Consider the following 18,126-nt stretch of genomic DNA (forward strand, 5'->3'; position numbering starts at 1 on the left):
TTCTGAATTTCTAGTCACACCACTGCTATGATGCACAACAAAATATGAATCTAGGGACTCACAAAACTAGAAAAGCCATTTACTACTGCAGACAATGGCAATGCTAAGGACATCTTCACCAGAATTTGTGCTCTGCCATACTATGGCAAGTACAAATTGACTCATTATCCTAAGCCTAGCACAGAACAAGAGAGAATATGAATCATCTTCATTTTATAGATGCAGAACAGGATTCCAAAGCCATTAGGTGACTTGTATCAGAAGCTTCAGACTGTATATTAGTGTGTATCTCTCCAGTTCACTACCTTAGCTGTCACGGCAAAGCAGTCTTCCTCATCGATAAGGTACACAGTGATATATAAACAGAGAAGAACCTTACATTGTATTGTAAACAATATCTTGTTCTGAAAATTAAAGCCTCTCAGTTTTCCTAATGCAACAATTAGAGGACAGAATGAAGCAACAGGTCCAGTGTCTCATTAAGTTGCTGGCAACACCACATTACTGAGTCGTGTTGAGAGAGGAGCTGCTGCCAAGACAAAGGGATAGGAACGAAAGATGAAGGGGTTTAGAAGCATTTGATTGCATATTCCTGGCTGTTCCACTGACTGTTCATGCAACTGGAGCAGAATCAAAAGGCACACACTTGCCACACTGTTCTATCTGGTGTATTTAGTATGGAGCAAAACTTTCCAGTACAAGGAGCACAATAAATTCACACAGTGCCTGAGGTACCAAGTCCATGATCCCCTTTGGTGCCTCTCTGGTAACAAACAGGAAAAGTGCAGTCAGATGAGTGATGAGGACCAGAAGTCATTCAGAGGATGTTCCATGTGTCTCCAGATCGGGTGACCCTCCAAAGAGATTCTGACAGCTACACACATCTGGTTGAATAGAGATAGGGTACTGCAGAATACCAAGTTCAGCCCTGGAAAAGCAAATGATCTCTGTCAATCAGAAAAAGCTGGAAGGTGAGTAGAATGTTACTTCTTTCCAGAGAACAACAAAGAATGAATCATCAAGTATACAAAAAAAGCTGTAAAACTGTAGTAGCCCAGGAAGGACAGGCTGTCAAAACTCACAGTGACAGAGACAAAGAAAATGCCTTTATGGTTTTGCAACTGATCAGAGAAGATGAGCCCCAGCCAAAAAGCAGGTTATTTTCTTGAGTACTAACAGTAGGAGGTGGTGTCACCGTGCAGCTGTCAGGCATTTCCCCAGGACGTGCAGATCACAGCCTTGCCTGAGCTGAAATATGATTTAGGGAAACAGAGACAGTAACAGAGATTAAAACTTTAATTTAAAACTTTGCCAACAAAAACTGATTACAAAAAGGGAAATTATCTGTACAAAATAAGAAAGGAGGTACTCATTTAACAAGAGACTGCCATTGTCAGTGTACACTGGAGGACAAGCAGTGCTTCAGGTCAAGTGACAGGCAAGAAAAAAACCAACAAACTGAGCTCGCAATATGGAATTCTGAAGTGAATTTTCCATATATCAAAGTAAATTGACTTGAAGCAGCTAAAAGATAAACATGACTTCTAAGAAGTCTATTTTCCTTGAAAACCCTTTCCTTGTAATTTAGAAAAGCCACAAGAAAAAACAGGCAATGACTTCTTCTCACTCAAGGCTTTCTACTGGCATTCGCTAAAATGATGTTCTGGAATTTGAGTGTGCCAGGGTTTTAGCTGAGTCACAAACTATTCCATCTTCACTTAACAGTCAGGTACTGGCTCAAGATCAAGATGAAGACAGGCTATGGAGACAGTGGTATTACAATGATTAAAACACCAACTGCATCATGAAACCTCTAAAAACGATGTTTTTCACACTTTTCAAGTGAGTGCCAAATAGCAGCTGTTGGTCAACAATGGATTTGTATTTACAACACTGCCATCCTCTTTTCTATCTACCCTTTTTAAAAAGAACAAGAGAAGAGCATCTTTAAAGTTATCACTGAATGGACAAAAATGGTGGGTGATTTCTCAACTCCAAGTTCCTATAAAAATTAAGCACACAATATCATCCTTAGCAGTTTAGATTTTTTCACAGGTTGGATCAAAAAACTGAGTTGCAGGTTTTTTTCCCCAAACAAGCCAGCTGAAATATTCCAGTCCAACTGCTTATTTTTCACTCAAACCAAGTAGTATGTACATGTTTCTAAACTTTCAAAACCCAGCTTTTGTGAAGAAACAAAGGAGTAGTAAAAACATTTTGGCCCAGATTCACTTCACCTACTTATAGATACCTGAGACACCCCAGTTGGAGCAGAAAGAACATCCTTCTGTGCCCTACCTACCCAGTAAAAAGACAGACAAATGCTAAAGGGAAATTCAATCAAAGACTTGAATCTCATCCTAGTGATGGTGCTCTTCATTCTCCGACTGTAAAACAAAAAGCAAGCAACTATTTTACAACTTCAGTCTTGGTTAAGCTTAGAGTAATTGTTTTCCTAGCTCAAGTGTTCTCATTTCTGTGAACCTAAGCCTTACCTTGCTCACTAACAGCTTCCACCATGGGGAGCTGGGGACAGCTGCCTTTCAAGAATGCTGTGTGACACAAATGAGCCCTCCTTACAGCTGGGAAAACTGAGATTAGTAATAGTTTGCTCAAGTCCATGCAGTGAGTCAGCAACAAGCTAGCATCACAGCATCCCAGATTTCAACCCTGTGCTCTACCCACAGGAACCCAGTATGAGGCAAACTACTGTACAGAATCATTCCCTTTTCCGTGTCAAAAAGTTTTACCAAAAAAGTACAGAAACCAATAAACAGTGTACATAATTTCTTATTTGACAATGAAAGAGATCTGTAATAGAGCAATCTGTTCTACTGTAACTTGACCCTGGAAAAGTTTATTTCCAGCTTTGATTCTTTGATGTCTTAAAGCTTGTAAGAGAAAGTTGAAGATTCAGTTAATAAACATAATGCTGCAGTCAGTACCCTTTACATTAACCACAACGATACGTGATATTTTCTAGTTTAAGTAGTATGTGTTACCCAATTGTGCAATCAAAACAGAAATCTTGAGGCCAAGAATTCAGAGATGCCACGAAGAGTTCAGATATTTCAATTCTGTGAATACCTGTTATTGCCATTTCAAACAAAAGCCCTCTTATCCTACGTCTTGTCCATCCCATGCTGTAGCAGCCATGACAAATGCTGAATGGCAAGGAAAAACTCCCTTCAAAATACAGCTTAATAATGGAAATGAAATGTTTGCAATTTGCTTTATGAATGCAGCAGAGAGATATCACTTAAATAATGTTCCCAAAGACCCTGGGATTTAAGCACAGCTATGGAAAAAGTCAGCTTTCTAAACTTCAGGGTTATTTGATACATCTGCCTCACACTGGATTCTTACCTTAATCACAGTCAGCAAAGCTTTTAACGTACCAGATGAGAGAGAACACCATTAGTTTGTTCCATCACACCATGGAACAAGATGGCATAATGGATGCCCCTTGCAAGAGATAGACAATACTGTATAAAGAAGGCTTTTTTTAATGGCAGAATCAAATTGGACACTACTGGCTAGCCTGGAGCAAGATCTACAATTTTCCCTTCTGGAGTTTTGAGTTTTCTCTTGAACCAGAAATACTCTTTCTAATCAGTTAAATCCAAGAGTACTACAGAGAGCTCAGTTCTTAAGCATACTCTGCACCAGGAAGGGTTGGTTCTATGTCCAATAAAAAATGAAGAGTTGCTTCTTTTCCAAGGACAGGAATTCTTCACTGGTCACCCAGTCGGAAACCTTGGCCCCAGTTGTGTCTTGCACCCCCCTGCTGATCTTCTGCAGCTCTCCTCATGCTAGCAGGAGGGACACCAAACCCTGAGATGCCTCCTCTTCGATTTGGCAACCAGCGGTACCTAGGACAAGCCAGAAGAGGAGGAGAAAGTTTGAGAAATAGCTGTACCTTTGGGTAAATGCCAGACTACTTCACCATGCACTTCCTTTTAGCTGGTCTTTGCAGTAAAACTTTAGCTTTTCAGAACAGAATTCTTTCCAAATCTGAGACCTCAGCACATTGAGAAATGGGAATTCCAGGGAACTTCCACCTCTGGGATACAAGAAGATACAATAGTCCAAAAAGAGGGGGAAAAAAACTGGCATGAAAAGTGAGCCTCACTGTTGAGAATAAATGCTGTCATACAAATTTTAATTCCCCTAACTTCTCTCTCTCCCTTTTTTCAAAAGAAATAATAATTATTTCTCTCCAACAGATAATAAAGCTGCTCTTACCACAGCATCCAACCATCTCGCTACTCTCCAATATTCCTGAGGAACTGAGGACAAAAGCCATGAAATAAAAACAACTCAAACCTTGCCAGAAAACAAAGCTCAAGTGACCTGCAGAATCAGAGCTGTAATCCAAAAGCCATCATCCAAATTAGGCTACCATCTAAACAGAGCAATATAAACACTGCTGCTACATTTTGCAAGCGATGCCATCAACTTGGAGTCATTTCAGCTCTACCATAGCTACACTGAGCTTCTGCAAATTCCTTTCTGAATTCAACCACTAAATCTGAGTTTAGTGGTTGACAGGAAACAGACAGCAAACTCAGGAAAAATGATCCTGTATAGAAAAAGCTGTTCATTATTAAAGGTATCTGTAATTCACCACAACATTTTAACAAAAGATTACAGTGCAAACGTAGAATTTATCCTTCTTTAGAGATGTTTCTTCCTGCATCTGTTCCTGCTTCTCAAAGAAAAATTAAATGCACGTATGGGGAATCAAGAGAACTGCACATAAGCAATATGACTGTTATTATCTAGAAAGATATTCTAAAACGCCATTTTGTCTTCTAACTTTACAGAAAATTAGGTTCACCAGGAGGGCTTGCAAACACAAAAGTAGAATATAAAGCTTCCCTACTCATAAGATTTGTACAGAAAGTGTAACTATAATTCAACTTTCCACCTTATATTTAACAGCTTATGCTACAGAAAGGATGAACTGACTTGCTAACTGAAGTTCAGTAGAGAAAGACTATTTACAACCCAAAAGGATGGGGACTAAGGCTACTGAAGCTACAAACTTTGTCATCTGATCATAGCATTTAAATGCCAGAACAATAAGCAGATCAAAAGAAGCACTTCAGAAATCAGGACTGCAGCCTCAGCCAAAGCAACTGGTACTGATGGCAAAGCAGAATACGTATTATAGTCCTGAACAAGTCTGTAGCTGACTCCTGTTATTGTCACAGGTTGCTGAACTGGTGGCTACTGTAATGAAACATGGAAATACAGATAAAAAATCATTTACAAGAGTAGAAAATTTTTTCATACTGTCTGGTAATTGTTAGGGAATTCTCTTTAAGGCAGCTCAAGTCACAAGCAGAGTGGGTACAGGACACAAGGCATCCATAGGGGTAACAAAGAACTCACACCGACCATTTACAAAAAAAAAAATAAAATCAATGTTTTTGATGACTCAGCAGCACAGTCAACACAATAATCTGAAGCAGGTTGATTTAGCAAAGCATTTTGCACCTTACAATACCAGAAAATATATGTCTCGTGAACAATACAGAAGACTGTACCAAGCAAATAGTGAGCTAAGAATAAAGGCAGCTTACAGGAACTGAGGTGTGGACAGAAAATTCCTTCCTCCCAAATCCATCGGATATTTAAACATTAAGAAGAAATACAGGTGTCCAACCAGATTTCCTATCAGCTCATTGATGACTCTGCAAGGCAAAAACAAAACCAAAACAAAAAATTAATTGTTTCACATGCAAATAAATGAGTGAGCATCTTCAGCCAGTTACCATTCACTTGCCACAGCCATTGCTGGGGCCATGAGCCACAAAAAATATTCCCTTCCTCACCATTTTGCAGCCACTTCTTTAGAAGGGAAACCATCAGTGCCAACACATCAACAGCCTGTCCCACCCTCCCTTACAACCCTTCTCTACAGTCTGTACTGCAAATGCAATTAAATACTTGTTTACATCAGGGAATTAGACCGTGGAGCTATTAGTGTCTAAAATAATAGTCTGCAGAGCTTGAGAAGTTACTGCTGGTTTCACTGGACAACCTGTCTCCTGCTGAACTGAACTGTTTTGTTCCCAATTTTATAAAAACACTGCTGAATGGAGGCCCTTGGGTATCTTCTGTCATGCATAGAAACAGCAGGTATTGAACAGCAAGCAGTTTTCTCAAGTGATGGATGAGTCAGTAGGAGGCACAGTGAGAAAAGGGCATTTGGTTTTGCTGTACTGCCTCCTCCCTTTATACACCAACCACATAAAACTCCTTATTGTCAGTAACTGTGTCACAGCGGCACCAAGAGGCTGCAGCCAGAGCAGGGCACCCATGGGGAAGACTCTGCACAGAGGAGATTTCAGCATCACAGAGAAGAAACTCAAAGAAACCCAGGGTAGACCAATGAATTCAGCAGATCCTAATATTCATGCTGCATGGGACTGTGAGGAAAAAACGAACAGCACCATCATAGTCAAGCTATGATAGTGTTTCTAAAACCAGTACTGATGGCTGGTCATATGGGATGAAATCTTTCTTAACCGTGCATTAGAGGCCTAGTGCATAGACTTACCAGAAAAAAACCCACAAGTTCTCATTACTTTCCCCTCACCTATATTCTCTAGTTCACATGAACATCTCCTCTTTGCTTTAATCTTAAATGACCACCATGTGATACTGAGCATTATCAGTCCAATTGTACAGTTTTAAGTCTCTTATTTTACTACTGCTTGTAAGTTAAGCACTAAGTTCAACAGCTGTAAAAGCATCTGTAACTTCAAACTGGCACACGAGTAAACACGTACGATCCACCAATGATGTAGTTGAATCCCAGAATAACCCATGGGAGGTAACAGGCCTGAAAAAGAAAGCAATCGAGACAGGGAAGTTGTAAGTACAAGTTAAAGACATGGACCTGCTCAACTTCCCACTGCACTAATAAGCATGAGTATAGTCTCAATGTTTTAGGCATTACACAAATCCTGACATATTAACTTAAGCAGATTCTACTTAACAAAGCAAAATATTCTAAAACCTGAGCAAGCACCAACATTTTTAGACTTGTGCTCAATTAAGAACTAGAGTACAAAAGACACAGGTACTTATATATTCCACACCAAGGTTACATCTGAAAAAAAATTCTCTAGTGTTTCTGATTTTTAAAAGACTTCTTAAAAGATTTCTGACTTTTAAAAGAGTTTTCACTGTGAGATGTGGCATAAACAGATGAGGCCACACAGGAAGCAACAATTTAAAATATCAACATTACGTCATTATAGTGTCATGACATTCAGCTTTTATTCAGGTTAATGTTTATTAGGAAGTTTTCCCTCTTTTCAGTCTGATGAACTTGAGTTGCCAAGATATCTTTTGAGTAAAGCCACATTGAGTGACATAAGGAAGACCATGAAAAAAATTTGTCTTTGCTCTTTGCTGCAGCTTAAGTAGTATATAGCTATGTGAATGCATGGGATGTCATTAATAACAGAAAATATTTCTATTTTGCCCCTTCGTGATCATCTTCTGAGCAGAAACATTTCCAATATTTTGTCTGACATACCTTAAATCTTGTTCCAAACCAAAATGATACAATCATGTCTCTGTTCAGTTGGGCCCACACATAAAGTACTGACATGATAAGTGGAATCATCAGCAACTGCAATATTATATAAAAAAAAAAAAAAAAAAAGGCAAAGTTACCATCACTTTCACATAAGCCTGAGAAACTTAAGACAGAAGCTTCAAAATAAACATGACACATCAGCAAAACCTTTAAAGGTTGCCCTATGGTTATTGCCACCATGTGTCATGGATCTGTTGAAAAGCTATTGAGAAAGCTAAGCAGGAGAATCTATGTGGTCATTGTTTTTGCAAGACCAAAACAAAGCAAAGGGCTCCAATTAACACCAAGTGACAAAGCTGTGGTGAACTCCTCTGCTCCTGGGTGCTTGGTAGTACAGCAACACACTTGGTGCTACAATCATTTCCACCCACATCCCAGGGCACTAACCCACACACACTCATCAGTATATCACCATTTCAGAGTGCCACAGTCAACCCTGGGCAAGGCCACCTTGGTAGAGAGAGCCTGATGTTAATCTGTGCTCCATACCAGGAGATGAGACTGCTTCAAATACTTCCTTATGTGACCATATATCAGCTGATTGGACTATTACCAGTGAAACAAATATAAATTCCTATTCTAGCTATCTGCTGATTTCTAAACTGAAGACAGACTGTGCCAGCAATATTTCAGTGGTTTAACACTACAGAGAGCCCACGAACTTGGAAAAAGAGTTTAAACTCATCCCTTCAGGGGCACTGCTATTTAGCAGGGTACAGCCAGCACACCAGCAGCAGCTCAGCCTTCCCCCAGCCCATCTGTGCACCAGCAGTCTGACTTCTCACACAAGTACTTCAGGATCTTTAGCAAAAAAATTTTTATTTTACTAGAAAAACAAAGTAATAGCTAATTCCTGAAAGTATCTGACATGGTAATAGAGGCCCAGCTATCTTACTCCATCTTCTCAGTTTCAAGCAAACCTCTCAACACAAGCAAATAAAACCTTCTAAGAAAAAAAATTTGTACATCAAACAATTGATTCTCTTTTAAGCAATACTTCATATGGAGATACAAAACAATTTTAAGTACCTTTTTAAAAAGATACATATCAACACAATCAGTTTAAAATTCATAAAATGTATGGATACCTTCAGCATGCTTTTCAAGAATTTTGTGCTGTCTTTCCTGCAGCAAAAAGTGTTTCAGTGCAAATTTGCAGACAGCCCTTCACAGAACTCAGTCCTGACTGCACATGTACTATTGCTATTTTTTGCTGCCAGGGGAGCCATCTAATAAATGCTAAGATAACACTGTATAGAATGTTCAGAGATATGGCTTTGGGAGACAAGGAGAAAATAAGATGAGGAGAGAACAGTAGAGGTAGGCTGCAGACATGCAGTTATCTGATACTCTGTTGTGTCCAAGAGACACTTCCCCATTTGCTCCCTTAATATCTGGGGAGATAAGAGCTACTTCATTGAAAATGCTTCTTGAGATAACTATTCAATCATCCTTGTGAGGATCTTGCACTTCATAGTTCTGCTCTGAATCGGAAACTGCATTTTTCCCAAAAAGATCTTCTGTCAGCAAGTGAAAGGCACACTGAATTCAAGACGACTAATGAACCCAAGAATCATTTTTAGATAAAAAAGAATGCAGTTCCACATTCATAAGAGGAAACAGCGCAGAGGTGACATCTTGTGTCCATTTTAATATCAGGCTGAACACTTCCTGATGCCACAAAGAGACAGTTTTCACTCCTTGACTCCCTAACTAGAGTAGAAGTGGCGGAGATAGATAGCTTGTGACATTAGCTGAGGTGAACCCAAACTAAAAAAACAATACACATAGAGCAGACCAATTTTGATATAAATTAAACCAGCCTAGCTTAACTATACTCTGCAGTTATATCAATAATGCTCCTATAAAGTCATTAAGTAGTCAGACAGTTCCAAAAGACTATTTAAGAAACTGCACTACACTTACCTGCATGTCCATTGCCAAGCCAGTTATCTGTCATTGCAGCATTAAGGAAAATGCAGAAAAACCTGATAGACTAGAACAACAAAAAGAAGCTGCACACACCAAACACATGCAAAGGCCTTTAATGTTCAAGAGTGTTCCTGCATAGTGTTAAGCTAAGAACTGGAAAAAATTAAAACCTTCCAATGATCTAGAGACTTACTTACTTAGTTTCAATAACCACTTTAGAGTAGCCTTTCAAGCTGGCACCTCAAGTCACTGCATAGAGGGCTGACAGATGCAATGGCCTTCTCTCCATCATGAACCTGGCTAACTACAAACCTGATCAGTCCTCACACAAAAGCATGTTAAAAGGTTCATAGAAACACTATGGCTGGAAAAGCACTCTAAGAGCATAGAGTACAACCATCAACACAACACCACCACGTCAACTTAACCCTGTCCTGAAGTGCCATGTCCACTTGGGATTTGAACACCCCCAGGAACAGTGACTCCACTGCTTCCCTGGGCAGCCTCTATCACTGCCCAACCACTCTTTCAGTCAAGAAACTTTTCCTAATATCTAAACCTCCCCTGAACAACTTGTGGCCATTTCTCTCATCCTGTTGCTGGTTATTTGACCAACACCTACCTCACAACCCACCTCACTACCCCCTCCTTTCAAGCAGTTCTAAAGAGTAGTAAGGTCTACCCTTAGCCTCCTCTTCTTCAGACTGAACAACTTCAATTTCCTCAGACACCTATTGTAAGACTGTGCTCTAGACCTTTCACTGGCTTTGTTACACTTCTCTAGACACACTCCAGCAACTCAATGTCCTGGATTCTTTCATTAATTTTCTAAAGACTAAAATGTTGGTTTTCTAACCAACACCATCTCAGAAAAAAATACCAATATATTGCCACCGAGTCATAGAAAATGTATAATTTCTTGAAGTGCATCAATGCAGGCTCTACTGTCCTACCTCAGAACACAAAGATCTACTTGCTGTAGTAACTGCTGACTAGAAACAATTGCTGAAGAATTTTGCTGTGACCAGAATGGCTTAAACAGATTATGAATGTGTTTAAAATGGCACCAAGCACTTTCCCAGGTCAGGCATCCAGATTGCTCCTTACATCACAGAGGGAACAAGCAACTGGAAGCTTTTAAATGACCAGTTGAAAGTCAAGTCACAATCAGATTAATTTAATAGCTCATAGCCAACAGTCTGCAACCACAACAAAGCTGATGGTTTTCCTGACAACATTAAGTAAGCCTACATTGTTTTCCTAGTTACCTCTGTGGCTCAACAGGACTAGCAGGAATAGCAGTTCCCTGCCCACCATGGAATGCAACTAGAGATAGTGAATCTATTGATAAAGGTGACATCATTTCTACACACCAGCTTTCCTGGCTGTATCTGATTCACTAATGTCACTCCTTTGTCCACATGCTGTGCCATTGCAATTTGCTATAAGGAGGAAGCAACAGCACAAACAGAACTGGAACTCCTCCCCAGGTGGAGGTTTCACAACCTCTTTGAACAACCTGTGCCAATGTTGTTTAATTTTCTGTGTTTTATTTGTGCCTGTTGCCTCTTGTCCCACCACTGACAGGAGTCTTGGCTTCAGCATCTTTACTTCCTACCCCCCCTCCATCAGGTATTTATGCACATGGGTAAGACACCCCTGAGCCTCCTGTTCTCCCAGCTGCACAATCCCAGCTCTCTCGGCCTCTCCTCATGTGACTGATACCCCTTGTAACCATCTTCATGGCTCTTCACTGAACTCATTACAGTATGTCCATGCCACTCTCCTATTTGGAAGCTCAGAGCTGCGTGTACCTCCCTACATGTCTCACAAGGGGTTAGTAGAAAAAAGCAATCACCTCCCTCATCTTGCTGGCAATACCCTAACAAAATGCAGCCTGGAAGGCTGGTGGCCACATTGATGGATCATGGTCAGCTTGGTTTGAGCAGGTGCCCCAGGGTCTTTTCTAACAAGATATTTTGCAACTGTCAGCCCCAAATGTGTCCAAAGCCTGAGGCTGTTCCTCCCCAGGGGCAGGACGCGCTGCCTTTCTTTTTGCTGACCTTCTTAAGATTCCTGACCTGCACATTTTTCCAGCCTTTCAAGATCACTCTGAGTGGCAGGATCAAAACAACTCCTCTCAGTTTTGGATCAGAGACCTAAAGAAAATTCAGCTAAAACAGCACAGCTCATAGTAAAACTGCTTCCCGACATTCCCAACCCAACAAGCCCAGCTTCTTCTGGAAGCTGGCTCAGTGCAGACATCACAACATTGCTTTCAGACTCAACTGCCCTGTACCAGCAGGTAAAGGATTTCTCCAAGAGGAACCAATTCCTGATTTATGGAACAAAGAGAACAGACCTGTTCCCAGACAGGCAGCTTAAACACTCTAAATGCACTCTTAGCCCACAAAGCAATCCACAAAGGTGGCTGAGTGAAGCAAGACAATGAACACTACAGAAGCTCACACTGCACCAGCAGAGCTTTACACAAGTAGAACTCTAGTCCACAGATTACATACCTGTGTTGGCACATTTATCAGTATTCTCCTTGAAAGCCACTCACTGCCTCTTCAGGAAGATTAAAAAACTCACTTGTGAACATCTGCTACATTTTAAAACTGCTGTTGCTAAAGCCTGATCTTTGAATAACACACTTCAAGCAGAAATATAAAAACCAAAATATTTAAAAATTATGATGATGAGGAGGATACAACAATGCAGATCCAGTTAAACAGGAGCATGAACATGTAATCTGCTGGCCTTCCATCAAAAGCCCCTGTAAATAAAAACAGCTGTTAGGAAAGCTACTGAAATCTTGATAAGAAATTGAGACTTCTCCTTTTTTTATTTTAGGAGTCTATGGAAAGCTCAGTTAATAACAGTTGCCCTACACACAGTCTGCAATTTATGATTTTTATTTTATAAATTTTAAAAGGCCTTATGACAGAACAAATTTCAGGACCAAAACCTAAGACATTCAGCCTGTTCCATTAAGTGCACACACAGCAGCTCTACTTTAAAAAGCACACATTTTAACTCTGGAGAAAAATCTTTTTAAGATTTAACTTCACAAGACTTCAAAATGGAGTTGGACCCCAACATTCATCAGAAGCTGCCAGTTAGAAGCCCACAATAAGGAAATACTCTTGCACAGCAAAAGCATAGACACCAAATTCAATGACTGAGTCATGAAAAAAGTCTTCAGGCAAATTGCATCCTCTTTGCATCATCTAGTCTGACTCAAGAGATGTGATAGTTTTCAAAATCCAGAAAAATTAACATACATGACAAGCAAGGTACAGATGTGCATCACATTCTGTTCCTTCTAACCTGAACTGCTTGCCTAATTCCTCATTACAAATGTGTCCATTTTTTTTAGGACAGTGGAAATAAAAAATATCGAGTAACATTCCCTGCAGGTAATACAAAATCTTTACATGCCCAGTTAGTTTGGGACCTCGCACAGAGAGAAGGGTTAAAGAACAAAATCTTTGTCAATGCCTTGTAAACACCAAAATCATAAGTTTTCACTCTTCCAAACTGTGGCAGAAGGCTGGCACAGACCTCAGTATTTGAGTGAGACTCCGATCAGCTTTCAGACAGCCCCATGCAGGAAATAAAAGCCTGAGAATATTGCTGAAACACACCCAAACTGCACAGAACACCATAAAGAAGCTGAAGTCCATACTAATAATTGAACGCCAAAATACCCAGAAAGAAGGCCACTGCTTAATTTTAGCACTATTTTGCTTCCTACAACTATTTTAACATGTTCCCAAAAAATCAAAGATAACTAATTTTTAAGCATTAGAATAATTACAATAATTATTAGAATAATTTGAGTAACTCAGCCTATGTAAAACAGAATTGATATTTTACTATTTTAGGTTTACTGTTTAAGTTCAGCCATCCAAGTTACATGACAGGAAAAAAGTTTGAAAAATCTTTTGCAAAGTTTTAAAGTTGGAGAACTACACAAACTAGAGTTTTCTCCTTATTGTTGCCATACAACAAACAGAAACAAATAGAGAGGTAGCTTACTATCCCTGTGTGTGCTCCAGTACAGGAATTACTCCACAATAGAAGAAATCAAAGAAAAATTATTCCCTTAAAATTTTTCACTTCTTGTTTAATCTAGATTACTAACAAGAATATTAGACAAACTAATTAAGTTGACTTTCCAATTAATACCCAAGAAAACTGACGTCAGCATGGGGCAGCAGTGATCTCTTACCCACTGGGTCCCAGGGTATAATCTTATCATCAGGGGAAAGCTGCAGAATCTCATCATTCATCATTTATACTGCTGGAGAGTGAACTCAGCATATTCTGCTTTTGCTGCTGAGATTTTTATATTCTCCCCCAACAGAAACAAAACAAAAATGCAGCAATCTCCTTTTCCTCAGGAAGCCAGAAGTCAGCTTGTTAGGGAAGCACAAGCACAGTACACACCATATGGACATGTCAGGGGTAACGGGTTCAAACTAGAGGAGGACAGATTTAGATTAGATGTTAGGAAGAAGTTCTGCACCATAAGGGTGGTGAGACCCTGGCACAGGTTTCCCAGAGAGGTGGTGGAAGCCCCACCCCTGGCATTTCCTAAGGCCAGGCTCTGAACAACCTGATCTAGTGGGAGGTGTCCCTGCCCAAGGCAGGGGGGTTGGAACTGGATGATCTTAAGGTCCCTTCCAACCCTGAAAACTCTGTGATTCTGTGACATTTCTGAAAGCTAAATTTGAAGCTATCATGAACACCAGTGCATGATCAAAAACTACATACAGGCCTGAAAACAGATGTTTCACTTCCTCAGTTTCACAGACAAAAGCAGTCATAGACCTACACTGATTTCCACCTGTAACCATTACTATCAGGAACTCACACACCTCTTTCAGAAGGATTCAAGCCTTTTTCATAGGAAGAAAGGACCAGACTAGCCAAAAACTTAACCTGGACCCAGAAAAATAACGGTAATATAAAAGAAATACACTGATTCAAACAGTAACTTAATGGTTTGGGTTGGAAGGAGCCTTAAAGATCAACTATTAACACAGCTGACTTCCTGGTATTAACACAGCTGACTTCAGATGTATTACACAGAAAGAATGCAAACTTAGGATGAACTGACATCCATACAGGAGACTTGACACATACAAGGACATACAACTAGAGCTTTTTTTAAGTACATGAAGAAGCAGTGATGTTTTATAATTTGCCTATATTAATCAGGAACTCTTGATACACATAGCTTAGCACAATACAATGTCAATACTCTCCTGTGATCATAATCTACTGCAGAAGAACTCAGAGGAGAAACTTTCTGGTTACTAAAATACTACTTGCTTTCACCAAGAAAACAAGTCTTGCACATCTCTTTCCCCATCACTCTTCCTGCAATTTAAATGGGATTCCACAATACTGTCAGAATGACAGGTTTACTGGGGATCTCTCTTGTGGAACTTCCCAAACATCACACTGCAATGCATTTCCACTTAGATCATCAATTTTAAGATTCCGTTAGAACTACACTGAAAATCTTGTTTCTAAAGGCAGTCAGGGGGAGCTTGGCTTTGCAAATCCTCTAGTTTAATTATTTACATAAATTGAAATAACTTTTGCCTAGCTTTAATGAGCTGTGTAATGAAAAATGAAACCAGTTTTGAAAGTGCCTTATTAGAACAACTTCCTTTTTGAAAGAAATGACCTGTGATCTGATCTCCTTTCTTCCACTCTTAATTCATTCTCTCCCCCTGAAAATCCAAATAATTCTTTAACTTTTTCACATTTTTATTTGACAAAGGTGTTCACTTCATTTGCTCAAGGTATCTCTCAATTCAATGTCTCTGATCAAGTAACACAGGTAACCATCACTGCCTTTTTGAAAAAGAGGAAAACCTGGCATTGTTATTTTCTCAAGATGGATATATCTATTTTACCTATGCTCTATCATCCCTCTGAGTTAAAGGACAGCAGACCCAAGAAAAAAAGAGCTAACAACATCTTTTAGTCTCCCTCCGTCACTTCCCCAAATCCAACAATTAATAGCAGCAGACTCTCCTCTTGAAAGAATTATCAAGTTCAGACCCTAAGTGAATGGGCTCTCTGCCAAAGGGAAGGAGTCAGTCACCAAAAATCAGTTTTCAGCAGTTTCCCATTTACCAGCACAAGTAGGTACATTTTCTCATGATGCTGTCTGAATCAGCCACAACTCCATCACCACGAACATTCCCATGGGAAGCTCTATCTGCCACTGATCAGCATTTATCAACTCCAGGCAGAGCCCACCATGTGCATACAATCTGATGGATGACATACCTGTTTCTAATCGTGATGAATATTGATATAAGAAATACAAATTCACCAAGTAGAGAAATCCTGTTCCAGGTCCCACTGGGAAGAAGAAAGTTGCAGTTATCGGCCGCCAGATCTGTCCAGATCAAAAGAGAAAGATATATTTATAAACTGTACAATGAGCTCATATTGCAGAGATTTTTTGTTTTCATTTGTTACCAATTACTTGGATGATCAAGGAGGAGATTAAAGACAGCTTAAGTATCAACTACTGCTTCTTCAGCAGCTTTTACAGTTGTGGAGTTTGTTTTTTTTTTAATCTGATATGGAAAGACATTAAGATTACAACAGAAATTGCACACAACTTCCCAGGTGGCTTCCATGACATCTTCACATTACTACACACTTACATTACATCACACTTACATTACTGCTGTGCAAAACGGACCTGCTTGCATGGATGCTACCCTGTTTTAAAAGCATCCATACAAAATTCATTCTTACATGTTGTACAGAGGCCAAGAAACTCACACAACAGCCCTTAGCACACCATTCCAGACAGCATGCACTGTTCTGAATGTTCTGCACCTGCCTTAGAGTCTCCCCACTATCAACACCAGGCACAGCCACCTGCATAGCACCATGGAGCAAGACAGAAAACATCTGGCCATCTATGAATGAGCTCTTTAAGCAGCAACATTCCCAAACAGAGTATTTGGATCCTGAATACAAACAGCATAAACAAGAGAACTAGAGGAAAAAAAAAACACTTAGGCTACTAAATTTTGGGAACAACACATGAAACAAACTACTACCTTTTTCACTGAAAAGATAAACAGATATAATACAAGTTTCAAGGTTAGAAGCTCTTTTCTTCCTTCACTTTCATTTTCAGCTCATGCAATGGGTACTCCCTATACACTGAGCCTGTAACCTCCCAGTGCAAGGAAAAAGACCATGTCCAAATTGTAATCACTTGTGATATTGCTAACACATCCAGAAACACTGTACATCTGACACCTCAGGATTTCAGCTGTTACCTTATGTCAAACACATCTAGGCACTGTAGCTGACAATCCCAAACACAAGCTTTCTAAATTCTGAGCAAGAAACGCCAAGAAGGAACAAAAGATGCGCTTCTCTAGCTCCGCCCTATCATCTTCAGAGCCACCTGCGGTTTAGGACGTTTGCACACCTGTCTGTAACCACGGTTCCCAAAGTCACACCCACAAGATCGCACAACGGAGGCCGGGAGAGTCCCCTGAAGCCACAGCCAAAGGTTTGTGATTACCCAGTGCCTTGGCACAGCAACTGGTGCCAGTCGAACAACCCCTCCCCTAAAAAAAAAACCTTAGGGGGGGAAAAAAAGACACCAGAATGAGACGCAAGAGAGACTACAGGGCCTGTCAAGATCCACGGGAGCCCTCACCCAGGGGCCCGGCGGGGCCAGGCACCGCAGCCTGTGTAACCTTGGTGGGGAGCCCGGGGCCTGCGGAGGCAGGGCACTAACCACAAACCCAGCTCGCAGGCCTTACCCATGTTAAGCTGGAAGGCAGGCCCGGCTTCCCGATGCAACTGACCCGTGTCACCCTCTAAGGACACCATGGTGCGTGATTGCCTCCCAGCGCGGCCGTGGGGCCGGGAACAGCCCCGCCCGCAACCTCCGCCCCGCGGCACGGCCTGACGCTCACTACAACTCCCAGAATGCCCGGCGCGCCTCGGACCGGGCTCTTCTATGGCGCTGCGGCCGCAAGGCACGCCGGGACCGATAGTGCGGCCCGTACCTGGAAGCGGTTGATGAAGGCGCTGGGCCAGAGGAAGAGGTAGACGGGGCTGACGAGGCCCAGTTTGCCGATGAGCGGCACCGCGATGGAGCCGGCGAACCAGTAACGGGTGATCAGCGGGATGCTCCGGAACCAGTCCCCTAGGTCGGACATGTCGTAGTCGTCGCCGCCGCGCCCGGCCGCTGCCGAGACCGCGCTACGAGCCGGCCGCTGAAGGAGAGACGAGACGAGGGTCCGGCCGCGCTCCGCCCGCTGCTCCCGCCGCCGCCCCGGGCAGGGAGGGAGGGAGGGAGGGGAGCCCCGAGCCAGACGTGGCGCCGCCGAATTCGGCCGCACCACCGCGACTTCCGGCCACGCCCCTCTGTTACCGGGGCAACGGCAGCGCCGGAAGTCCCGCCTCCAGGGGAGGGGACGGGGGAGTGACCCGGCGTTGCCAGGTGACGGTGCTGCCGCCGTCCCGGCCGGCTGGGCCTGCGGGCGGCCCCTCTGCCAGGTTCAGTA

At 41.5% G+C, this 18,126-nt stretch overlaps 1 protein-coding gene across 1 annotated transcript; it reads right to left on the reverse strand.

The window, feature by feature from the left end:
• Positions 1-650: 650 nt before the first annotated feature.
• DERL1 (derlin 1) lies at positions 651-17,974 on the reverse strand. Its single transcript, XM_008505379.2, has 8 exons — positions 17,626-17,974; positions 15,866-15,977; positions 12,265-12,329; positions 9,545-9,571; positions 7,556-7,651; positions 6,801-6,853; positions 5,589-5,699; positions 651-3,872 (listed from the first exon to the last, which is right to left on the reverse strand). Exons 1-8 carry the CDS (start codon positions 17,776-17,778, stop codon positions 3,734-3,736), a joined length of 756 nt encoding a protein of 251 aa, XP_008503601.2. The 5' UTR covers positions 17,779-17,974; the 3' UTR covers positions 651-3,733.
• Between the last annotated feature and the right edge of the window lie 152 nt (positions 17,975-18,126).

The sequence above is a fragment of the Calypte anna genome, chromosome 2, assembly GCF_003957555.1.
Source record: "Calypte anna isolate BGI_N300 chromosome 2, bCalAnn1_v1.p, whole genome shotgun sequence".
Classification (NCBI taxonomy): domain Eukaryota; kingdom Metazoa; phylum Chordata; class Aves; order Apodiformes; family Trochilidae; genus Calypte; species Calypte anna.